General features: G+C 36.4%; 1 protein-coding gene across 2 annotated transcripts; it reads right to left on the reverse strand.

Moving 5' to 3' along the window:
- Positions 1-1,134: 1,134 nt before the first annotated feature.
- On the reverse strand, positions 1,135-27,292 carry LOC128236278 (uncharacterized). Of its 2 annotated transcripts, XM_052951159.1 has the most exons (7): positions 27,014-27,292; positions 8,466-8,653; positions 5,194-5,356; positions 4,838-4,949; positions 3,929-4,155; positions 3,484-3,552; positions 1,135-3,047 (listed from the first exon to the last, which is right to left on the reverse strand). In XM_052951159.1, exons 1-7 carry the CDS (start codon positions 27,066-27,068, stop codon positions 2,950-2,952), a joined length of 912 nt encoding a protein of 303 aa, XP_052807119.1. In that variant the 5' UTR covers positions 27,069-27,292; the 3' UTR covers positions 1,135-2,949. The 2 variants fall into 2 exon arrangements, with proteins under 2 accessions (XP_052807119.1, XP_052807120.1); XM_052951160.1 differs by lacking the exon at positions 3,484-3,552.
- Between the last annotated feature and the right edge of the window lie 429 nt (positions 27,293-27,721).

The raw sequence follows: 27,721 nt of genomic DNA on the forward strand, positions 1-27,721 counted from the left end.
ACCTTGACTCCAGGTGCACAACTTCACATGCAATATATACTTTACTTTGTTGAAAGTAACAGTGACATTGACCTTGACTCCAGGTGCACAACTTCACATGCAATATATACTTTACTTTGTTTAAAGTAACTGGTGAGTGACATTGACCTTGACTCCAGGTGCACAACTTCACATGCAATATATACTTTACTTTGTTTAAAGTAACAGTGACATTGACCTTGACTCCAGGTGCACAACTTCACATGCAATATATACTTTACTTTGTTGAAAGTAACAGTGACATTGACCTTGACTCCAGGTGCACAACTTCACATGCAATACATACTTTACTTTGTTTAAAGTAACTGGTGAGTGACATTGACCTTGACTCCAGGTGTTTATTTGCATTTTTATACACCCATTCATAGAACTGGATGTATTATAGTTTCACCTGTGGCATATGGGCAGGCGGCCTGACCAGTACGTTGAGCGATCAAAAGCAATTGTCCAATCAACACCAAATTTGGTCAGAATGTGTATGAGCATAGTTTCTCTGATAAAAGTGTGATAAAAAGCCATATCCCTCGAAAGTTATTGCTAATTTAGACAATATGTATTTGGGCAGAATATCTTGCTCAGGTTTGATAAACAGCCATGTCGTTGTAGTCACTCCAGAGTTATGACCCTCGAATTGTCAAAATCTGTTCTTACATTGTCTGAAAAATTTGATTTATGTGCAACAAATTATCACCAATCTTTGTGTCCTAAAAATAGGATCGGCGTTTTTTGCGACAGTTGATGCTCTTGTTTAACTTAGTCAAGGGCAATAACTTATACTTGGTGTAACGACACACAAAACCCCATTTATACCTTTCTGACAAAACAACAATTTTGACCAATAACAAATGTCATTACATATAAACCGGCACTTATACTATCATTGCTACATGTATATATGCTTTGAAACTAAAATAATCACAGATGATCCTTTTAATAGTGAACTTTGAGAAGCATATCAGCAATAAATAACCAATATGATGTGGTATTTCAAAGAAAAATCATCACCATTATGCAATATCACTGTAGAAGTACTTGAGTGTTGTACATAGCATTCTTTTTCCAGCAAGAATTTAAAAAGTCAACAATGGATTTCAGGCATCATCATTTATTTTTTCAGGCATCATCATTTATTTATAAGATAAATACAATACATAAAACATTGATAGAACAAAACTCCATAGAAAACACTCAAAACAAAAGCACAAACGCCATAAAAACTAAAAACATAATACCTACAGTATGCAATGCATTATCAGAATTGTAGATTATTCAAAATCACTTTTGTCCTAGAAAGTATGTTTGCAGAGTTCTTATTACATACAAAACAATTTACCGCAGGTACTTACATTTGACTGTGTTTGACAGAAAGTTAAAATTTGTAATAAGATATCAATGTCGTCGGGGCGGGCTTGTTCTAATAGTAGGATTAGAATTCTCTGTACCAATTTATTTCAAAGATATAATTTCTTGGAAGAAAATGAAATACTGTAGCTGTATATTGCCAATAGCAAAGCACATGTAACATGCTTAATACAAATGTTGACAAACATTATTTAGAATGTTTTAATGTGATAAAGTATGTCTTAGCTACCAGCTTGTTAAATATTAATGTTATATTCAACATGACTATTATGACAAAACTTGTAACTTGCATAGTTTTACTACCGTGATTTTCATAACTTACTCCAACTCTGTGTTTAAACTTATGAAACGCAATAAAATACTTGCGGAGAAGTTAGGAACAATTTATATGCTGGTAGCTAAGTTGTATGGGGTACCATATCGGTCAAGAGTTACAATTATACAACAACCGGTAGCTATGATCTATGGTGTACCATTAAGACCAAGAGGTACAATAATATGACAACATCCAAGTAACACTTAACGCATGTATACATCTGATAAATTGACATATTTCCTCTGACGTATATTAGTGATACAAAGTTACAAAAGTATTGCAATAGATTAGATGAACGCATGGCAGTTTAAGGCAATATCATAATTTGAGCTATATGAATGAACATGAAGTGATTTCTATGGTGATTTCTATGGACATGAAGCTGCAAATGATATCAGTATACATACAAACACATGACAAATTGCCCTTAGGTAAAGGGTGTCGTGCAGTATGTTTCTTTGGATATATAATACCCCTTATGGCAACTATGAATGTAAATGAAATAATTATAATAATGAAAATGGATTTGTAATTTTTTTAAGAACATTGTAATATCATAATAAGGCTACATAAATGATTAAGTGGAAAACGATATAGACCTAAAAGAAATTCAATGCAATACAAAAATTGACATTAACACATTGATATAAATATGCACTTTGAGGAGTTTAAGTATGGTGTTGATAATGATGCAAAAACAATTTTTGCAGCAAAAGGAGAAAATAAAAGAAACAACGATGAGGATATGAAGGTAATATTACAAAATAAGAAGAGGATTTCTCTGAAGGACCCATTCCCTAATGGAGACACATAGTTTCTTATTTCCAATTTCCGAGTCTCTGAAATGCAGGCATCGTCCATTTAGAAATCCGTGCACTGTGTTATAAAGTCATGGCGCAACCACAGAATTTGATCACTTCCAACACCCGAGTCCATCTCATAACATTATAATATATACTTGTACGAAACTTTATTTAATTTCGATGCTGTCCATTTTCCGTTCTGTTTTATGGTACATGCACGTGCAATTTAATACTTAATCATATCGATTAAAAAATGAATAACCCGTGAGGTTTGATATTTTCAAAATAAAATTAAATATCAAATAGTTTTAATATTGTTTAGTATAGCAATTTCAAAGAACGGCAACTTCTACTTTACTATGAAAACATATTCCACTCTAGTTGTTTCCCTTATTTCTAAATTTGTTAAGAGCTAAAATTGTCTTCGATTTAAGGTGTTCTTCCAGTAAATACGTTTAATACTGATATCAAAACACAGCAGCACGCTGCCATGAGGGATAATGAATTAACGCCACTGCCGCTTGAACCTGAAAGTAGATAGAAATATACTTGGAATATTTTTTTATTAAAAGAGTTACATTTTGAAGGTGTGGTTATGTCTAAGGAGTTCGTCTTTTGAAATACATTAAATACGTGTTGTACTTAACTGAATAACAAAGGGTTTGATGTCTAAAGATCAAGATAAAAGCCCTCCTTCATTCAGTTCAAATTTAAAATATTGTTTCTAAACAACTGATAAATGCAATTAGAACTATAATCTCCTGGCTGTCATTTTGTCACACTCATGCTTGAAGTCCTTAGACGACATGTGCAGTGACGAACCTCTTTACTCATGGAGAAAAGTTTTAAGCATCACGGCAACATTGTTTTCAATCTGGAAAGACATTTGCTAATCTGCCATGCAATACAAGGGCAATATAACGTTATTTTACTGGTAGACAAGAGCATTCAAGCAACACTCACTCTCTCCAGACCATGGTTTCCTCGTGGTTGTCGTCGGCGTCGTCGTCGGAGCGGGTTTTGTAGTTTTACCTGTGAACAAAACCACAATCAACATTCACGAACCAACCAAAACGGACACTAATAATGTACAGAAATACTGGTTACACTAGATAGTTCAACTACAAAAACGTTCATGATGTTTTTACTGGCATATCTCAACACATAAAATAATTATAAATGGATAGAAATAAAGAAAAAAAGCCATGGCCAGAAATACAACAGTTGAACAATTTGTTTAAACATAAAGTAAAATGATAACCACTTCAACCGTCGCAAAAGCACGCATGCATACACAAATCAAAATAAAGATTAGTATCCAAAGCTTGAAACACCAGAATTAATCTTCCATACAATCAAGGCGACAAACCCTTTTACTATTAATGGCCAAAAAAAAACTCGCACGCACCTTGCAAAACAAGTACGACCTCATCGAAGTTCAGGTCCTTGGTGTCCATGACGTCACCTACTGCGCATGCGTAAAGAGCGCCATCTAGGGACTCCTCCATTGTAACGGTGACGCGAGCGTTTCCGGAATACCAACACATGTCGCCTTCCCCTTGGGTATTTGTCTGTGAGGTGAGGGCCGGGTCGAGCGGCTGGAAGTCACCGTCAACCGCAGTTTTCACAAACCACCTGGATAAGGAATTCAATTTATAAACAGTTTCCTCAACATTAGCGGATTCAACGGGGGCGCACCCGGCGCACGCCCCTCTAAAATCGTCCAAGTTTAAGTTTGATGTCAAAATCCGAGAAAAAGTAATAAAATACGCTAAAAATGCACCATTTCTGACATGAATTGTTAAAAATTTCGTTGGGGAGTACCCCAGCCCCGCTGCCAACATTTTAAATCGGTTAGGTGAGAGGAACGGATGTCAAAAGGTTGCGCCCTACGTTACGCCCCCTCTTACGTCAATTCTCAGAATCACCCCTGCTGAGTTATTAATGTTTCAATTGGAAAGAGTGAATACGAGAGTGTTGACTTGACCTTCCAAATGTGTAAATCCTAAGTCAACTCATCGCTCTTTTATTAGACTTGATATTAAACAATTAGCATAGTTTGATCATTATTGGACATGTTGCAACATACCTCCACAGACACTATCATTCCTTATTTAACCAATTGATAAGTTTAAACAATAGTTTCGTCGAAGAAAACCTTTCAAAACGGTCAAAACCATCATGTTGAAAATCACGATCAACTTGTACATGTTGTAGTCAGTAAATGGCCAACGGGTTACACTTTTTAGGTGCTTGTCGTTTAATGCTAATAACGAACAATATGGTTACTAGTATATGAAAACAGAAAATTGCTCACTTGATGGTAGCTGGCGGAATCCCTACGCGGCCGGAACAGCTAAGTTCGAACGTGACGTTTTCCTTGGCGTGGAAGTAGTCCCCGTCCATAATCTGTGGCTTGATAGGATCCACTGAAAGCAAGCAAAGGGATGGAGACTTACATGAATCTGTAACAATTCGCCACAGATTTATCTGAATGTTTTTTATAAACATAATGACATTTGTGCATGCATTTCTTATCTAATTTAACAAGACAGGCTTTAAACCTTAGCATAGCATCTACACATAAAGGAATGCCGAATAAAGCCCATTCATCGTCCTATGCCCCTATGCCACAAATGTGGAAATCGTCTGAAAGAGCAGAATTCAACCTACCAAGTATTTCTATATTGGTGGTGTTAAAGAAGGGCACTGTGGCGGAGAGGGTGGTGACCTCGCACTTGTACTCGCCCGTGTCCGTACACTTGAGGCCGTCAATCGTCATGTTGAGCGAGTAGCCAGTGTCATCGTCTTTTTTGAAGTCAAGTTCCACGTGGTCCTGGGGATAAATTGTACATGTAGCTTAGAAAGATTGGCAGGTTTATTCTAAGGCTTATTTGAAATCGTAATGGTGTGAAGTCAAAGTAATTGACAAACACGTCAACAACTAACGAATCTAGATTAATTCCTTAAAGCAAAACGTACGAGACGAGTGAATAATCAATGAACCTAACCCTAGCTTATTGTCAACGAACCTAACCCTAACCCTTACCCTAACCCAATGAACCTAACCCTAGCTTATTGACAATGAACCTAACCCCAACCCTAGCTTACTGTCAACGAACCTAACCCTAACCCTAGCTTATTGTCAACGAACCTAACCCTAACCTTAGCTTATTGACAATGAACCTAACCCTAACCCTAGCTTATTGTCAATGAACCTAACCCTAACCCTAGCTTATTTTCAATGAATCTAACCCTTACCCTAGCTTATTGTCAATGAACCTAACCCTTACCCTAGCTTATTGTCAATGAATCTAACCCTGATCAAAGCTGATTATCAATGAACCTAACCCTTACCCTAGCGTATTGTCAATGAATCTAATCCTAACCATAGCGTATTGTCAATGAATCTAATCCTAACCATAGCTTATTGTCAATGAATCTAACCCTGATCAAAGCTAATTATCAATACACCTAAACCTAACCCTAGCTTACTGTCAAAGAACCTAACCCTAACCCTAGCTTATTTTCAATGAATCTAATCCTAACCCTAGCTTATTGTCAATGAATCCAACCCTAACCCTAGCTTATTTTCAATGAATCTAATCCTAACCCTAGCGTATTGTCAATGAATCTAATCCTAACCTTAGCTTATTGTCAACGAACCTAACCCTAACCCTAGCTTGTTGACAATGAACCTAACCCTAACCCTAGCTTACTGTCGATGAATCTAATCCTAACCCTAGCTTACTGTCAACGAACCTTACCCTAACCCTAGCTTATTGTCAATCAACCTAACCCTAACCCTGGGTGATGGTCAATGTAGCTAACGTCAATCCTAGCTGACTATCAAATCAATGTACCTTACCCTAACGCATTGTCAAAGAACCGAACTCTTTCAACAATTGAAGAAATATAACCATGCATTTCACTTTCGTATATAATTTTTTTATCTCCCTTTATACATTAAATTGCAGAAACAAAACCAGTGCGCGTATATACGCTAGTCTAAAATAATAGACGTGTTATACGGGATTCTTCCAATCCCTAACGTCTAAACGGGAATGTGCAAAAAACGGGGGTGTTTTAAAAATATTGAAATTGTTTTAAGTGAAGTATTTTATGGTTGAAATTGATCATAAAGAGTTATATTCATATTTTACCATGTAAATGAAATGTTATTTTGCACTAAACAAGCATTTAATGCATTAAAACAAGTTGTTTACCTTTCCAATAAAACGAAAGTTGACTGACACAGAAAACAATTATGCGATGGGGAACAACTCGATACAATCGTAATAGCTCGGCCTCCTCCGACAAAGCTTCGAGATAGACCTCGTTGCACAATCGTAACAACTCGGCCATGGCCGAAATGTTCCGAGCGATTTAAAACTGTGCCCTGAAGCCTTGCAGGTGCCCTTCACGTATTATGTTTTGACAGAATGAAATGAAGAAAAGCCGTCAAACTCATAATTATAAGTTGGATATTTATTTTTTTGTGTACGGAACTAATGTAAAAAAAACATTATCTGGTAATATTTCTTGTTTTTATAATATTTTATAGACGCTATATGCTTTAACCCGGAATCCTGATCGGAACAACTACCCACTTTTGATACTAAACAATTTGTACGTGAAGGATTTGCCATATCAAAAATCTAAAAAAATCCGTCAACGTACAATTATTTGGACTAGTATATACGCATGTTTTTTAAGTCGGTGGAAGTACAAGACGAAGTTTGATGCAATACATCGCCTTCTTGGGGTTTTATGAATGTCCGCCTATTTCTATAATCTGAGCTTGTAGTTAGAAACCCGTGAACATGTCGCGCTTCAGGCATACTGCTTTTCCTTTAAAAAGGGGAATAACCCTCTTACCAACGACCAGTCTCAATAACAAGAGGTCTATAATGACCCTAGATTGCTCACCTGTAAAACGGTCTAAACTGTTGTATTAAAAAGGTTTTTTTTTCATATTTGGGCTCTATGACCTAGTTTTTGACCCCAGATGACCCATATTCGAACTTTGCCAGAAATAAACGAAACAACATTTCTGACAAATTTCCAGAATATTTGGGCTGAAAATGTTACCTCTAGAGTGTGAACAAGGTTTTTTTCCATAATTGGGCTCTGTGACCTTGTTTTTGACCTCAAATGACCCATATTCGAAATTGAACTAGAAATCAACGAAACAACCTTTCTGACAAATTTCCGGGATATTTGGACTAATAATGTTACCTCTAGAGTGTTAACAAGTTTTTTTTTCCATAAATGGGCTCTGTGACCTATTTTTTACCCCAAATGACCCATATTCGAACTTGAATTAGAAATCAACGAAACAATTTTTCTGATAAATTTCCAGGATATTTGGACTGAAAAAGTAGCTTCTAGGGTGTTAACAAGCTTTTTTTATTTATTGGTCATTTGACCTAGTTTTTCATCCCTGATGACCCATATTCGAACTCGTCCGAATAATTACTGGGACAAACATCCTGACCAAAGTTTCGTGACAATCGAGGCAAAAATGTGACCACAAGAGTGTTAACAAACTAAGTGTGGACAGACGACGGACATTCATCGATGATGACGATCCTAATAACTCACCTTCAGCCTACGGCTAAGGTGAGCTTAAAAGGAAGCGAAAAAGTTGACTGTTTTTCGTAATTTGGCTTATATTTCTTATAAAAAACTACATATTTGATATCGGTGTTTAATCTATTGACTGTCATAAAAACGGTTCCTTTACATCATAATAGTTCATAGTTTCAGGAAAAATGAAATACATGTGTTATTAATTAGTATTGTTTTTTCTTACATTCTAAAACGTTATCCATAGACACTTGTCAATTGAAAATTGTAAAAATGTATGCGGCTTTCGGGCTTCGGGATAAGCGTTAGGTGCAGAAACAATGGGTTTACAGACGTCACCGTGATATTTTTCTCACCTGGAAGGAATTTGGTGCCGTGTCCATCCACTGAGGATTGTCCAGTCCTTTCACGACGTATGCTAGGACGACCCCGTTGCGTATCCATCGCATCACTAACCAGTCACTTCCGGTGTACACACACGGTATTTCTACTCTATTTCCCATGTGGAATCCCCCGCCAGGGCGCGTCACTATAATCTCTGTTCCTGTAAGTAAAGTAGGACATTGACTATGGCGGAATGTTAATAGATTGATAATAAGCTCAAATTGAGCTATTTTTGGAGTAAATCATGTAACACCACTAATAATTCTTGACTACATGTGTGAGAAGTATGTATTGCACGTTATATTTGGTATATAAGCTCATCTTTGTCCGAAAGGACACGAAGGGTCACGAACATATCTTAAAACAAACATGTTATGAAACAAGTGGACAATATAACCTCTTTATATAATGTTTATTCAATATACCGCCATATCCATGAGTATCAGCCTTTAGCACGGACTAATGTCTATATCTATATAACCACCTTAATGATCACGGCTTCGCTTGTTTTGAAATGGACAGTATTAACTCGTTTACAGACAAAAAGAGTATTTGGTGGACCCAGCTAAGGCACAACACAGCAAACATAAATCAATTCAATTCAATGCTTTAATTGTCAATTTACTTCAGATGCTTCATCAACAGCCGTTGTGACAAAGCGGCGAAATTGTATGCATGACTTCTTTTAAGATTATCGTAAACCTTTCGCGAAACTAATTTGTCTTTTACAGAACTGAAATTAACTGTTGCCATGGTAACCGATAGTTCACAGATGAACTGATTACTATTATTGACGTCAAATTAATATATTGGCGACAGTGCACAACAGTTCAACGTGATACAAAGGTTAAGCTAAGTTGAAACACGTATTTTGAAACAAAAGGTAACATAACAATTAAGCAGCAGGTGATGAATTGGCGGGTGTCTATTGCACTTAAATGTGCAGATACCTTTAAGGGACTTGCAAATGTTTTTTGTAAAATGCACTCATTTTGTATGACAAAATAAAATGTGGCAAATCATTAGGAGTGTTAAAACTAAGATACTGACGACTGGATACCTTCAACAATTGCTGATTTATGCTCAAATATTGTCTTTGAAGTCCAAGATTTTGAATAGCGTTAGTAACGCGTTTCAACAAAAGGCTTACAGTTAAGGTTAAGTTATCCCTATATTTGCGTATGAGTCCTTGTGGGCGTGTGGTTTTGTTGTCGTTTTTTCCTTGACTGTATCGCCATGGGTTCGCTCACCACTTAGACCAGAATATCTTGTTATACTTAAAGTGTATTCTTTTTGCACTTTCGGTATCAAAGAGTATATGAGGTATAATATAAGTGTGTTCAGATGCATTATCGGAGGAAAAATAGTTACAAAACATTGGCGAGTCCCTTTAATGTCTTTATTTACTGTGTTTCGGCGTTCCACTAGCAATAGGCAAAGAAAACTCACTAATAAGCTGTAGTTGCTATTGTGTCTATTGAATAATGGAAATAAGTCATATCGTTCAGGTTTATTAAAGGAGCTTGGTTTCATATTAGTCAAACTGGGAATCAGGATGACACGGAATGAGACTATAAAGGTTGACAATCCCCATTAAGCCTTCCCCGCTGGGACATCAAAACAAAGGCTCCACTCAGGGTCCACCAGTTATTGCATACTCCCGCGAGACCCCGCGAGACGGGGACCGCGAATACATGTCAATTAATACTGGAAGAATAATTGATACGCCACCACTCTTGTGCCGGGCCTTAAGTAACAGGGGCGTATCAAGGGCGTTTCTAGGGGACTCCATATAGGGTCATCACTGAGGGCAAATTTCCCGGATTCTCATGGCTAGGGAAACTGGATATTTTTATGAGGGTAAATAATGCCCATGTGTCGTGGTCATAGGCTATAAACACGGCCTCTCTGAAAACCTCACATAAAAAGCTTCCTGGTCCATTGACGCCGCGTTTCCGGTGTACATGCGATTGTTTCCATTGTCATACTAAAATCTTTGGTATATACATGCATGGTTTCCGTAGCCGTTTTATAGCTTAAAACAGAAGGTCGTTTTGACAATATGACAAAACGGTTTTGGTTGAAACCAACTTTTAAACTTTCCAGTGGGGGCTTTCTACGAAAATATAATCCTTTACAATCAAGTCCACTACAACGAGCGACGGACAATTGTTTGTGCTTTTATTCGCCTTTAAATGGTTTTCTCCGGCTATTCCGGTTTCCCCCACAACACAAAACCACACACTCGCGCAACATCTTGATTTATATAAGTTGCAATAGCTTGTTTCACGATCGTTGTAAAAATGAATAAGTTTAAACTATACTAAACTAAATGATTTTTTCGCGCATCACCAAGCATGACCACTAATGAAACATCTAGAGAAGTCATCTTCTTTCCCCGTAATTGTAATCATCCAGTGAATCATATTTAGATGAAATAAGCAATTCACGTAATCCCTCATTAGCGTTAGAGATCTTGCTTCCATGATGACACGATTTCGGCTCATTAATATTATATAAATCTGATATTCCCTCTAACTCATTGCGCAATGCACATTGACAAAATTTGCGGCGACCTGTTGGAATTAAAGTTATTCAGCTGGATTAGCCACAAGAGTTGGCTAACGAAGAATCCAGGAGGCAAATTGACTGCAAAGGAAATGTGCTCGTTTGTCCGGAAAATATTACAAATGATGTTCATCAACATCGTTCAATAAATTGTCCTTCTTTATGTTAGAGTTATGTTAAAAATCAGTAAGGGGCCAAATCAGTCTCATGTCAATATTTTTAAGGGACCGAAATGTCTCATAGGCCGATTTGGTAGAAGGCCGATTTGGTAAGGGACCGAAATGTCTCAAAGGCCGATTTGGTAGAAGGTCGATTTGGTAAGGGGCCGAAACTAGTGTTTGTGCATTCGTTCACGAAAAAGTTATGAATAGAAAATTTGAAAAATCCTCTATTGTTATTGGCCCAGACAAAAATGCAAGCACCAAAGCCTAATTGATACCAGTTGATTTTTTTTATCGCAATTGAAGATTTATTAATTGCTGTAAAACTTACATTTACAAAAGGGTCGATAGAATGTGCTCGAATTCATAGCCTTTTAGGTAATTTGGTCGCCTTTACCACTAGACAACGCTTGTCTTCGATATGTAATTATTTGTTACTTTGAAAGCCATTTCATAATTATGACTAGTTAGCATACAGCTGACAGCAATTTAAAACGGGATAAGTTGTCCGCGGAAATGGATAAACATGGATAGTTCAAACCGCATGCTGGGTAATTTGTTCGAACAATCGATACGACTTTTACGAACTCTCTTATCAGATAATTAAAAGTCGACTAAGTAGTGACATTTTTTGCTGGAAAAGGGATTAAACGAAGTTAACCCTATATGCGGGAGCCAATGAAACGAAACCCCATAATGGAAAAAAGGCTAACATACAAGCAGTGGCATTCATAAACAGCCCCAAGCCCAAAACCATATGCTGATAATGAATTATTAACAATACTCACGATAATTGAAAGTTCAATACAAAACGAATTCCGAACAAAAGAGATCGTAATGTATCGAATTGCATTTTTGAATAATACATGCAAATCACTCAAAGTTGCTTTTTCCACAGTAAATCGAATCCCTTTGAGACAGAAGAAGCGACAGTATAATAATAGCAATTGTTTAAATTTACGAGCATGTTTTATTTCCTTATTTCAATACATGCCAATTAACAATTATTAATTAAAATGCATTTTCACATGATAAATACGGTATCATAATACGAGGAATGTTTAATAAGTAGTGGCAACATTTCCGTGCACATACTCGTCCACGTTGAAAGTGTTTTTTTCTTCTATAAATCAGATTTATATGAAAGAGTACAGAAAAATAAGTCTATCCAATGGCATACGTTTACAACGTGCACAAGTAGTTTTATGACATTTCAGAAAGGCAACATGGCATTTCATATAGCGTCACAGTTGTCACAGGCGTATTTCTTGGGATCATGTTCTTTCTGTTGTTATTGACCACTTCAGTACCCACAGCCCACGTACTGGGGTGCGCTGTGTCAAGTTGGTGGACGATAATGCGCCCGGGCATCGCTCTGCACTGATTACAGACTATTTGCAACTGATCAATCTCTAAGTTTTGGAACATCTTCCATACAGCGCAGAAACACCTTGTGACTTCTGGTTGACTCCCCACATCAAGACGCGTAAAGCCGTTGAGAGTACCTTCTGCCACTTTATAAACAGTGTACCAAACGAAGGCTACAAAGGCATTTTTTGATCAAAAAGTGTGTGAATACCTTGATGGAAAACTCTGAAGGACGCAAGTAGACATTTCTGCCAATGCACTAGCTATAACGGTAACTCGCCGTAGTTGCCACTACTTACAACACGATCCTCGTACAATTGATTCAATGAGTCAACTCATACTTTTTAACTCCCATTTAGTACAATTGATTTGAAGTTTGCCCATCACCAATCATTTATTGGTATACATATACAAATTATAAATGAGGTATCAAAATGCAATTGATTAAATGATACCAGATATTATACCAGTTCTGTTTACGTTCTTAATTGGACGTGTTAAATTAAACTCTGCAAACACTAACAACACAAAAGTTCTTTCCATATGAGGGAGAGAAAACGGGGATGCCGGTAGAATCTCGTGAAATAAAGGTCATTGAACTACTTTAAAACAATCAGCACATCAACAGTGCACCATATGTAAAACGATGCTGCTCTATAAGAAAAATGTTAAAAAATGCATTATTGTTGATTTTGGGTACTTTATCCTCGCGGTAACCGCGTGAGGTGGGGGTGGCGGTGGGGCGGGGGTGAAACTTCACAGGAGTGTTTGGTAAGCAAAGAGATACATGTCGTAGGACTTGCAAACTACTTGGAGAATTTTTTTGAAACTTAAACCAATTATAGATGACAATGTGAATTTGTACACAGCGCAAAAAAATTAACTCTTTGACATTTTCTCGTAAAATTATTTCCTCATGTACTTTACTTTTCTTCAAAGAAATTTCGCTTTAAGCTTGACTCGCTGCTTCCTATTGGAATGTTTTTGTGAAGTTTTGAATATTGATTGTAACAAAATGCACTTGTGCACATCACATAAATGTCTGGCATCTTCTAACAAAATCACCCCCCCCCCCTTTGTACTTTTATTTTTTTTTATTTTTATTGTGGACTTTTGATTCAAAGCCAGATGAGGAAACTACGAAAAGGAATTCAATGACACTAACGACATTTATAGATAACACTGTCAAAATGTGACTTATTACAAAGATATCTACCATTATACTTTGATTGATTCAAAAATTATCTTAAATATTACTCTGAAACTACTTGAATGAATCTGATACTAATTTCAACCTTTAACTTCATTGCTATCTCCGCTTGAATGTTATATTTGCTTTGCTTTGCGGCCCTTACAAAATCAACATTTTCAGTTATAGTTCTTCTTCAGTTGCTCAGTAATTGTATTGATTTTGTACAGAAATATCTCCCAGATCGGAGTTGCAATTGTGTATGATTAATGGTTTGCAAAAACAAAATGTTTGCTGAAAAAAATATGATAAAAAAATGTTCATGTAATCATACAAGAGATGATGATGATGATGATGATGATGATGATGATGCTGATGATGCCAAAATTCAAAATTTGTAATCTTTATTTCTAAACCTTAAATATGGCGCAGCATCGTTTTACATGTGGTACATGGCCCAAATAATTTCACGCATCGTACATTATACATATGGTACAGAGCTTATTTCGGATCAGAAGGATATTTCACATATGGTGCAGTTTTTATGACAAATTGTGCAGCGATTTAGATTGTGTGCATATAATTACATATGGTTCCGCAACACACAAACTTAAATGAGGTAATCACTAATAATACAATTCCAGGGAAATAAATACTAGTATTGCCATAGTACGTCAATCAACTATCATTTGCATTTGCAGTCATTGCATGCTTTTTTAAACATTAACTTTCAAATTGCCAGTAATGCTAAACCAGTAGCATGCTCGATTCGAGGCAAAACATTGACGTCCATCATAAAAGTTTGATCCGACCATACGCGAGCAAAGCTTCCGGGCGCGTTAGACACATCACAACGTCCACGAACTCCCCCACGGCACACCGATTCATATTTCGCGGAGCACGGCAGTCTGCGCCACAAGTTTTCACGACACACCGTGGTGTGATCGACAACACTGGAAGAACCCCCGCGGGACACAGCGATTTTTTTCGTATTGATCTAATAAATTCTTTAACATCGTTGATTTAGTCTGATATATTATCTTGAGAATTTTATGTGCAAACGTAATAATATAATGCTTGAATTTGATAGTATATACACTGAGATTTTGAACAATATGGCAGCACAAATAGGACGACAGTTGGTTCAATAGAAACTGTAACATTACCGGATTCAGCGCAACGCATCATCAAATATTTAACAGATAATCATGGAGTTTGTCTGTTTGCCTTCCACTCGAGAAAAACCAAACATAACTGTTAAGGAAAATAGCGAAACCCGGCCATGTGGTCAACTGACACGTTTGTATTATCATATTTAGCATTACTGTGCGACGAAGTCAATACTAACAGTGATGGTGGTATTAGTTATGTTTAAGATGGCTGTATTCGATTTAGCGAATGATATTATTTTGGTTAAAAAAAGAACCGTGATTAAAAATGAATATTATGTATTGCTTCGAAAAATTGGATCCCTTGAAAAGAAAGAAGCCGTCGAAATTCGAGGATTCTTGATTAAAGTAAACATTATTGTCAGAGGTTCAAAAAAAATCAAAATACTAGTGCAACCTTAAGACTATCTTTGTGCAACCTTAAAACTATCTTTGTGCAACCTTAAGACTATCTTTGTGCAACCTTAAGACTATCTTTTAAAGGCGCACTATATAGGTTGATGCAAACACTCAAAACTTTTTTAATTTAAATGCAAATTATCATGTTTAACTCATTTGATTTTAATGACCGAAACCATAAAAGCATTTCATTTAAGGTACAGATTAAAATTGGTTTCGATATCTTGGCGCGATATATTACTGAGCCTCTACTTTTTCATTGTAACAGTTGTGCCGTTTTAGTTTTCTTCAAAAAATAATGTATGAATTATGAAAACATATCTGTGATCAATGTATCGTGATTTACGGTCATCAAATTCTCCATTCTGCTCATAAACACAATAACGGGTAATAATGGTAACTGTTTTATGACCTTGTTTAGTGTTTTATGACCAGTTTATGGTTTCCATGGGACATTCAGAACTCATCTATAAAAAAGAAAAGAAAACGACTGGTATTTCATTGTGATTAAATTGTTTTCAAGTTTTACCTTTGTGCCCTTGCTTCCGCTCGTTCGGGTGCCAATAAAGTGCATATTGCATTTGAGACTTTCTTTTTCGATTTTATTGAGACATTTTCATCCATTTTATTGGATAAACTGTATGGTTGAGCTACAGATAGTTTCACTTTAACTCGTATCAAATATCAATATAAAATGACACATTATATTGATGTAAAAACGCATTTACTTAAAAAAAGATGCGCATATTGTGGTTGCTATGAAACTCATTTATGAATTCCCATATTTCGTATGAAAAACTAATTTCATATCCATAGTAAAAGGATATTAAAACGATTTGTTTATAGCAAATTCCGAGGCAAATAGCAACGAAGATGTGAAACTATTTCTTCCTTGTATGGTGACTGCATCGGAGCCGGTTTATCAAACAAAACTCTTGTACATTAATTAGGCTTTAACCAAAAAAATGTCGTCAGGACAGCATACTACCAATTTCAAAGCGACCTTGAATTAGGGTCAAACAAAACATTGACGTAATGACAGCACTATTTATATATGATTGTAACCATACCCCGACATGAAAAAAAAAACAAGGATTACGTCATAACCGTGAACGACCGTTTTATTTGTGAAACTGTTTCATATATGTCAGTTCAAACAAAACATATACAGGCAAATTGACGTAATGACAAAAACAAATCTATACTACAATACCAACAATGGAATTGAACGCTATCGACTGTTGTTCAACGTAGTCATGAGAAGATGAATGATAATTCTTAATGTCAGTAAAAAAAGAAAAGCCCAGTTTGTTTTTGTTTTCTTTCGGGGAGGGGCTGGGGTGTGGTCGTGTGCGCATTTTGTTTTCTTATCATGATTTTGGGAGCTGTTTTTTAAATGTTCGTGATCAAAGGATACACAAATGTATCAATCCTTGTTTTTTCTCTCCCTACGATCAAAATGGTTCTGATGTACATTTGTGTGGCACTCCCAATCAATGAGACATGATTTATCTCTCGCGGGAACATTCTGTCATTTCATTTGAATCTCACGCTGGTTTGTGCCCAAACAAACAGTTTGTACATCGTCAAATCCTCACAAGGCAAACTTTATCAAGGTCCTTATATTTAAGAGGGTCAATTTGATAAATTGAATATCCAAATAAAATTCGTAACAAGATTATGTTCGCTAAATCACCCATCTTGAATACACTCTTTGTACAGTATTTAGTTAGATCTTAAAATCTCTTTAAAGCCTATTTGTTCTTATGATGAAAGTATTTTGTTTGCCGCTTTCTACGTTTATGTATTATTTGTTATTTATCTCATCCTTCTTAACAAAGTGCTAATACAGTTAATTCTGTTTAACAGTTGTCAACAATTATCATCCATTTATTCAACTTGAAGTGGTTAAATCAGTTAACAATTTATTTGGGGTCTGCATTTGGGTATTAATTTATTAGATATTAAACATTGAAAAACAAGTTTGTATTATACTAAATAAACTATAAAAAAAATATACAATCATTGGTTTGAAGACATTTTGTCGCGTCCTTATCAACAAGAAGAATATTTCTCTTTTGACTTTTAATATACAAGAATTTATACAGAAAATTTTCCACTTGGTTCTTGTTCTCGTTTCTGTCAGACCGAGTAAAATATATTGTCTTCCAAATATTACAAATGTCTTCGTATAAGTCTCTTGGACTGTGAATTATGGGTAAAAGAAGTCATAATACGCAATTTCATTTGGTCTTTTCACAGGATCAGGACGCTAATGTAGAAACTATCTGACACATGATAGGAGAAGTCAATTTCATTTGCAGAAGATACGCCAAAACAGCTGAGCACAATGCAGTGACACCGATGTTAGATGGTTATCGCTAACCCGTGGTTCGCCCATTACCGCGTTTAGCGGGTATTACAGAATAGTTTGCACACAAATGCCCGTTTAGACCCCCGTTATAAAAGTTGACAGACTGTCTTTATCCTAAGATAGCTTACAAAACAAGACGCATGCGCACAATAAGAGCATTCTGCTATGGGCATTGTCTTAAATTTATCAGTGTTCATATCAAAGATTGCAAACGGAAGAAATCCATATCTTACTTGACCTTCACAAAGAGCTCGCAAAATATGGAACAGCTATGTACGCAGATAGCTTATCATTTTGTATGCCTGTTTGAAAAATTCCAAAACGAGCAAAACCCAGTCTTTTTCAACAAATTCTGGTGACGGTTGCTGTGATAAAAGAGATGTGCCATCGTTAATCATCTCTGTTCATTGCCACATGTGTTTATAAATTATTCCATTGACTACAATGCCCAGATCTCCTTAAGACCAATTTCATTAAATATCTCAGAACATGGCTGAGATTACTGCTGTCAAATTCAAATCCACCAAGAGCATGCGAAACAAAACTGGTCCTAATAACCAGACAATTTCTGCGAGTGTTTGTGCCCCCGCCCCCCTCTTTAAAAAAAGTCTACGTAAAATCTCAATCTCAACTAAGCTCATTTAACCATAAAACAGCGAAATCGTATATTTTTTTACTGTTTTTAAAGCGGATTTTCTCAACGCATGTGTTGATAAAAACCTGCTGTAAACATTGAAACCACAAAACATAGCAAAGCGATTACTTGAGTGATTGCTCAAGAACAATAAATTGTACTAAATTACATTTCTGCTGTAGAATATGTTTTCTTTGGAATCTTGTCAAAGTTTTAATCACATTTTCTGTAAGGCAATGCACTTTTAAAAAGAGCAAAAAAATAACCTATTTTCAATAACGTTTGCTGTTATGTTTTAAAATAAGTTGAGATTTATATTAATATTTGACTTTTTTTTTTTGGTTATATTGGGCCTGCTGCTAGTTCGAGGTCATGGATCGTTCTGATATACGTTTAAGATATCATAATGCACGTGGCGAGCCTTGCACGGGCCATTGAGGGCATCATTAATGAAATAGCACGTGCATAAAACAGCAATATCCCGGGTATATAAACACACTCTCTACCAAGAACATACCGACAAAGTTTTCAAAGAAGTTTTATCATGTTTTTTTGATGAACAGAAAATGAGTATCAAACATTAGGAAACAATTGAGCGGTGATTTACTGTAATCTTTTACAACCGTGGTGGTAGCCAAGTTCACACGATTTATTGGCGGTCTATGATGGCACGAGAATGGTTTCTGAAGCCCAATCATAGCAAACGGTATCCCATTTCATTCATGTTAATAGCGGGACACATAGTTTACGCCTGCTTTACTTCATCCACTAGAATGTTGTTTAAAAACAAACACCTTCTCCACCGCACCGCACACCTAAATAATCTATAATGTCACCTGCTTGCATCAGAGTAAACAATATACTTCACGGAGCAAACTCAGTATAGATTACAGAAATTGCTATATAATAACGACTTAGATCATATAATAAGTTAATAACGACAGAGACTAAATAATAACGACATAGACTAAATATTCACGACATAGACTTTATAATAACGACATAGACTAAATAATAACGACATAATAACGACATAGACTTTATAATAACGACATAGTTTCTACGACATGTATATGCAACACCTTTGATACATTAACAAACTTAATATCCAAAATAAACATCACTATAATAACCATGGTGTTGTTTCTACAGGAAAACACTATGGCAAAAATGCGACAAATTGCATGATTTGAAGGCTAGCCAATAATGGATTTAACAACCCCAATTTGTAAAGCTATGAAAGTGGTTATGTGCAGCGTTTCGTAATTATACAAGCAATAACTTCTGTGTTTTGTTATTTTTTCCATGTATTTGTTGCCGTAACTGCTGAGAGATGGTACTATACTATGCAAGATTTGCTGAAACTTGGCACCAAGAATACTTCACTCAAACACCATCAAATCGAAAGTTCACATGTGTGCAAATACAGCCAATTCGTCTCTGCACACAATTGCCACAGCATTAATTAACGCTAACACTAGTTATACAAAGTAATCCAATAATGCTACAAAAGAAAATCGCTCTTATATTTGTTAAGTATATTAACAGCAATTATGAAGGCATTAAGTATTAAGCGGCTTTTAACGCCCCGAAACAACGGCGATAAGATATTAGAAATCTATCAAGACAATCTGGATCAGTCAACATTCGGCAATAATGACCCATTAGAAACAGTATTCATGAGGGATTCCTTTGAGCAAATGCGTTAATCCAAAGGGAAATACAATAGGAAACGTTTCCTCTATTTCTCTCGCACTTCCGAGACAATAACATAGATACATATCAAAGATAGGAGTGATGATATCAAAGAGTTCTCCTATAAATTTGCGATTCATTTCTAAAACGACATCTGTTAAGCCCCTCCAGCGAGTTCCAACTACCAGTCATCTGTTGTCTCTATGATAAAAGACGACGCTTGTTTAGACAATCGAATATCAAAACATGTTTCCGCAATTAGAATGTATATTTTTATTCCTGATAATAATATACAGTCGAACCCCGTTGGCTCGAACTCCCAGCGAAAATACTTCGAGCCTCTGAAAATTCGAGCCAAACGGGAATGTTTACCAACTTTTATATAAAGAAAACGGTCTTTTAGATCTAAATCGAGCAAACGAGTAGTTCGAGCCAAGCGAGTTCGAGCTAACGGTGTTCTACTATATTTACATCTAAAGCGGTGTCTTGTAAGGCTCTAAATGTCCTGAAGTTTCACAACTCTACATCTTTAAGATTGCCAAATATTGTCCTATAACCATGCACATAGTTGTTCAACGTAATTTGAAATACAAACATAAAAAAATTATGGTACATAGTATAGATTATAACAAATCCCCAGTCTAGTTGAAGGCAAACTTGCTAAGCGAGCTAGAATTCCTCTAATCTCTTACATAACAAACTGTATTATTTGGCATTCAATATAATAATTAGCATAATATTGCTCTTCAAGTCCGTAACATGTAGAATGTGGGAGAAGCAGCATACTTTGAAAACTGTCAGGAGAAATAGGGTGTGACGCGCATAGCCATTCCTGTGAGTGTAGTCATTGTATAGACGCTTTAAACAATAGACAAGAATGCTTGACATATATAATCAAATGATACCATATCATGAAATAGAAGACTCTAGACGAATTCTGGCAAAATGTGAAGTGTATGCATTATTTACGAGATAAACGAGTCCAATGTGCCAAGTTGGGTTCGACTGTTAAACTTGAGAAACCCGGCCGTTGGCACGTGCAAATGTCAAAGGTAGCTGGGCGTCACTGTACTGTCATCCGCGGATATCTATGGTCCCACGATTCTATTGATATGAAGATGACGGGCGCTTATAACTTATGTTGTAAAGTAATCTTAGTGTTTGGCGCTAAAGGCTCTATACTAGCCAACGCGCACGCGCAAACTGCTATCTGAGCCACTTATTGTAAACAGTTAATGCCGACATTTTTTATCAGATTTAACTAGAATACGAAATAATTTCAGAGCACTTATACCTGCTGTTGAAGCTAGTCATTAAAACCCCTTCGTATATACACGTGCACGCACAAGTACTGACATAAAATAGCACCATTTAAAACTGCAATGTGATAAGCAACGACAGAACCAGAAAATATTCCGCATGTCCGGGACGTCTTAGCCATTGCAGGCTGTTTGAGCGTCCATTGCGCATGTCTTGCCCATAAAAAGTAAAGCAACGTCCCAATCAATACATAATCTCCATATTATTGCCGGTTTGTCTAAAAACATATTGTATAGAACAAATCAAACAATGGATTGCTGTTCTCCTCCCGTCAAAGTAGCAACAATAACGGTCCCAGAGGGCCCGGCAAAATGGGAGGCATGAACGGGTCTCATACAGAAACAGTCGGTTGATGTTATGACCAGTATGGTCAGGGATTATAAATGATATGGGAACAGCTTTCCCCGGAAACATTTAAAGGGATTAACAATTTAATTTCTACAGTCGACACAGCTGGTTTTATTGTAGCTAAGAATCGGACACATGGGTTTCAAACGCCATCCACAGATTGAAATATTTAGATCACAGATTAATGTCGCTGAAACATCGAAACTCCTTTTATCATAAACGATTTTAACGAAGATGTTATCGTTATAATTGTAATAAAACTTTCTATTCTGGCTTTTATCATATATGTTGTATATAAAGATGATTTTTTTGTTACTTTGAACTGTAAATTGGATAAAACACTTTACACAAATTGAGGCTGTAAGTGGTCGGGTGATGTAGGTGCTCACGACGCATCCATGATGTCGTGAGTGCAAGTACCTCGATGGGAAAGTATTTAAGCATCTATCTCATAAAGGGCATTGTACAGCCAGAGAAAGGACTCTATCTTACGATTCATATCTGTGTATAAAATAAATTAATATAAACGAAGTCAAATTTGGCAATAAAACACTAATTTGTTGTGTCCTTATACAAGCTAAACTAAAGTCAACGTTGTATGAAACTATTGTAAAGAATACGTTTCACGTCCCGGTATCTCAACACCCCATCGGAAACACGGCGTACATCTGTTGATCCTTCAGGTACAGTGCGTCTGAATGATACAGACAGGTAATGTCTGCTGACACACGGGCGTGAACGGCCCCGTAATCTGGCTCAATCAGACGGATGAAGGCGCTGGACGGCACTTGCAGTGTCCATCAACTGTCTGTGCTCATTACAAGCGCTTATCTGAGCGTGAATCTCCCGGGCGCTTGACTGGTCAGCCCATTCATGGCCGTATAACGGGCTATTGTTTTTGAGGGCCTTACATGGGTGAGCAGAGGTGACGTCACCGGTGATTGACAGGTCCTTAACTTGAGCATTATTGTGTAATTGAGAGGGATGTAACACCTGGGTCAAGGGGGCTGCACTAATGGGGAATATGTTGACATATTGACCTTCAGGGTTGAACTATCACCTGAAGTGGGGCCTAAAATGATACCACACATGAAATTGGGGGTGGGCTATTCTCGAGCTGAACCTTTGTCATGCATGCTAGATCTTGAGACTCACAGAGTGTGCCGCCTGTATAATTTTTCAGTGCAGTTCATGTGAGAAAGCCTCGCATGAATGTTTCTTGACCTCAATTTTCGTTGGGGTACCGGGTAAACCTACTGTAAATACTAATGAGACGCGTCCTAATTGACGCCAAGTTATGCTCGGAACCCACTAACAAGAAGAAGCACGTCCTGGGAGGTAACACGTGCAGAGAGGAGGTACTGATATCATTACAGTGGCAAGTTTGAAACGCCATGATCACCTTTCTCACTGCAACATTCAGCAGAAATAATAACACGTTCATGACTCCGTTCTAGTACGCACGTGTCTTAAATGCATTTTATGTAAGACATGCAGCAGATGCATCTGTATATTATTATGATTGCGATTTTGTCATGCAGTTTCCCTGTATTTCACCTCGACGTTTTTGCAAGTATTTCTCGTATGCAGTTTGCTTAGTTATTAGAGTAATTTCAGCTTTTCTGCAAAAAGCCCCCACATAATTCACCCAATCTGAGTGTACTGCATAGTGTAAAGCAGTGAATACTTAAAGTGTCATCAAGTATTGTCTTTCAAACCTTTCAGAGAAGAAATTGTAGAAAAGAATCTTTCGAGTTTCTTTGTTGCACATTCCATGGTATCGCTTATCACAGCGCGTAGAGGCCCGTGTCAAAAACAATCAACGAAACGCCACAAATAATGAGGCCCTATTGTACCCTTCTGTCTTTGTAAACGACTATCAGGCATTCAGCCCCATGAGCGCCAGTGTAACCCCCGTTCATTGATACCATCTAAGCTGTTTTCAGGTCTGCTCATTTCATTCAAGAAAACTCTCTGATTTTGTCAAATATTTGAACACAAACAAAGTGAATACAACGTTGTTTTGTTTTTGTTTGGAGAGCACTTAAAATACATGTTATGGTACGAGCTAACTTATAGTTCAGTAAAAAGTGAGTGTCATGAAAGCATGTTCGTAATGATCGACACACTTGAAATTTGAGACATTCAAAATGATTTTAGATCAATTGTACCTGTCATTTGTATTGTACAAATTATTCTGCAATTTTATTGTATCGAAAATAAAAGTTGCCCAGACAATGACGAATTTCGCTATTGTAGAAATGGGCTTGATTGCAAATACTGATATTTCGTGAAGTGTAAATAACTCTACAAGAACCAATGGATCTGTACAGCCACGCGGGATCAATAGAGCAAACATTTGTAACAAATAGGAAATAGTCATGAAGATGACACCCATTCAAACCTTTTGAGAGCCCATAGATTTATAAGCTACAACTAAAATTGATTCTGTGTTTTAGACTACCGGTGATTAGCGGTGGACTTTGAAACAAAATCTATTCTATAATCGATATTTTCAAACTGAAATTCACGACTGAAAATCATTGTTTCTTCTAACGAGTATGAAAACAATGAAAAAATGGTCTTACATTACTAAGCACAAGTTAAATTTGCCTTTAATAACTTCAAGGTACGGGGAAGCTGCATGCTCGAATCAATGTGATGTGGTCTTGAAAGATTCAAGGGACTCTAATTAGTTATGGGGTGAATTCATACCAAGAACAACAATATAGAAAACATGCATCCCCACTGGGAAAATAAATAGCTTCTACCCAAATATCAGAGAATTAGAACAAAACAGAGAAATCTCATACTTCCAAAGTTTTACCATGGTTGATCCGCATATCAAATGACTTATAATGAAATAATGGACGTCAAAAATTTACTACTTAATGAAAATATTATTACGCATCGATTCGTAACAAAAAAGAAAATTGTAATTGACTTCTAATGATTTCACCAAGTAAACCATGACAAGCAAGGGTCAATTTATTGACATTTTCAAGTCGCCCGCTACATTACGAGTAAAACATTTATTCAGGCGCGTCTTCGTGAATTACAGTTTTACGACCATTAAATCATATTCAATGAAACTTTGGTAGGTATGAAAAACACGTAATAGCGCTGGAACGTAAACTACTGCAATCTACAAAGTATCTTCTATTGATCATAAGACAAAGAATTCCAACTCTCCAATAATCTTACAAATATAGATAATAACGACAACTGAAAATAGGAAAATGTGTGCGAACAATAAACCCGGGTCCGAGGGTTATCTAGGCGATCAAACTAAACATGAATAAAGGAATGTTTGAAGGATTGCACTGTTGGCTGTGATCGCGAAACGGCAAGGCATTTTTTTTTTATCATACATGGAGGTCAGATCAAGGGTTGTTGTCTGTCCGTACGTCCGTTGGCAAGTGGAAATTCAGCCTATAATTTCTCATTTATAGCGCTCCGCTCGTGCATTCAGCTTGTGCTTTCAGTCTGTACATTCCGTTCAATCGTCTAAAAAATAATACGTTCTGCCCTGTGTTTATCCGTTCACCCGTACGTCCGTTTTTCATGTTTTCGTTCAGTTCTTCTTATAATTCATGAATGGGTTCTGCGAAGAACTATAACATTTTTATTCCGCCATTATGCCATCAATCATGAGGAATGTTGACTGTATTATGTCGAGAATTCTAGCAACAAGAGACGAACGGCCAGAGAAAGAGTAGAAAGCTTGCCATGTTATGCAGTTAAAATGACGAATGTACCCCCAATGAATCATTGTTCATTACAAACAGTAGACAACATAAGCTATGAGCCATTTCAGATTTCCTGGAAGATATTCGTGAAATAAATGCATCTCACAGAGAGATAATTATGATCCATGCTTTAAACATATGGCAGTAAAATACATGTTCTCGTAAAACCGTCACCAGTATAAGCAGCCGGAGCATGTTCATCACAACTATCATCAACATCAATATGCAGCGGCAGCAGCAGCGGCAGTAGCGGTAGTAGCGGCAGCAGCGGCAGCAGCATGAATAACAACACTACTTCAAAACCGCTAATCATCATCATCATCATCATCATCATCATCATCATCATCATCATCATCATCATCATTATCAAAATCATCATCAAAATCATCATCATCATCATCATCATCATCATCATCATCATCATCATCAAAATCATTATCAAAATCATCATCATTAAATTACCGCTACGTTTTCAATTATTTCTAAAAGTTAAAATGTTTAGATCAACGATGTAATGAATGCGCTAAACTGTGTCGTATTTCAAATTTGTTATCAAACCATTTACCTGTTATCTTTAAACCTATAAACTTTGGGAAGTTATGTATGTTGTAGAAATTATCATTATCACAAAGTTTCAAAATTACAGATAGTAAATATTGACAGGTCTCTTGTTCACAAAAGCAATACTGATAAAACAAAGGCGTATTTAAGCTTTACTACGAGTCTTCATCTTGATGACAGCTGAATTTTCCATGTCACTGAGTCGATATACAACCTTTACCAGATTAATGTTAATCTGTTTAATCTCTTTGATTGAGTACGTTGCATTTTTTTCTCTCTCCAGCTAACATCACAATGAATCCGAGATTGAGAGTGATTATGTTAAACTGAAACGAAGAGCATTCTTGGTCTAAAATTTGAAACAGACTTTGAGTATTAAAACAAAATATGTTTTAAATTTGAGACCTATAAAATACTATTATAGACGAACTTCGAAAGGCAATAAAGTAAATTAGCTGCATCGAGTTATACGCTTCTAGGCTATGCTTAGATTAATTCTCAAAATTTACAATTATCATTAACTTAACCTGCTTGTTTTCACCAGTAATCTTTTCCTCATAAACCACATAGTTGTTTTCATATTTTTCTGACGGACAGACAATGGATTTCAAGCATTCTGTAACTTTACCGCATGTGGAGTCTATTGTTCTACCATGTAAAACTACCCACACCGAGTTCCGTTTATATTTACAAATGACTTAAGTTTCATACCCAAGAGTAAACTAGCAGTTGCTTAATTAAGCTTAATTGTTTTAACAAACTTCATATTTCTTATCATAAGACATGTAGACGGTGGCAACATAGCAGAATCGCAGCAATAGAGTCTGAGACTTCTGGCAAGATTTTACAAAAATAAGATGTCTTTTGACGAATTTCTGTTGCTTAATGTAAAGCTTTTTTTAAAAAGATAAACTCATTACTGCAGCGCTTTCTTAGGGTGAAAACTATTAAATTAATTAGATAATACGTAAGGTTAAAAACTTACCATGTGCATATGCAGCCATCAACGCCAGGATTAGAGCACAATAAGATATCTCCATTGTCACTTTTGGTAAACAAAAACTATAAACTTATAAATAAAAATGTGATACAAAATGTCAAAACTGTATCTTTGAACACAAAATTACTAGTATTTGTATATTCAATATTAAATCCACACTCCAGTGTAGTTTTAGCACTCCAGTGGTTATTTACAACTATTTCGATACTAGTAATCGCTCTATCTGTTCATTGACTGGCCGCGTCTAGCAAAAGAAATGCCGATTGTTGAATGCTCCGCTTCCGCGCGGAAGTTTATCACGCCGTAGTCACCTAGTTACTTCCCTTGATCTTTCGAGCCGTTTAAACCAAAATACTCGTGCATAGACAATTCAAGGCTGTATATTACATCACGGATCTCTATAAGGGGCCCTGTTCAATTTGAATCAATTAAAATGTTATCACAGTTTAAAAAAAATCAATAATATATATTTGAGGTTGTAATCCACGTTTTTGGTAGGCGATATTCAAGACCCTAAGGCTAGGGGGTTAAAGGTGTATTAGATTACCAAAAGGATGGTACGCGGTAACTCAACAGTAGGCATTATTCGGTACGCAAACTCTCAAACTAGTTTTATAGAGTGTGTTGGTAGAAAATGAAGCCCTCATAATCGTTTGACTTTGTTTAAGGTTTTGATAGATTTTGAAACCGTTG

Source organism: Mya arenaria, chromosome 5 (assembly GCF_026914265.1).
Source record: "Mya arenaria isolate MELC-2E11 chromosome 5, ASM2691426v1".
NCBI lineage: Eukaryota > Metazoa > Mollusca > Bivalvia > Myida > Myidae > Mya > Mya arenaria.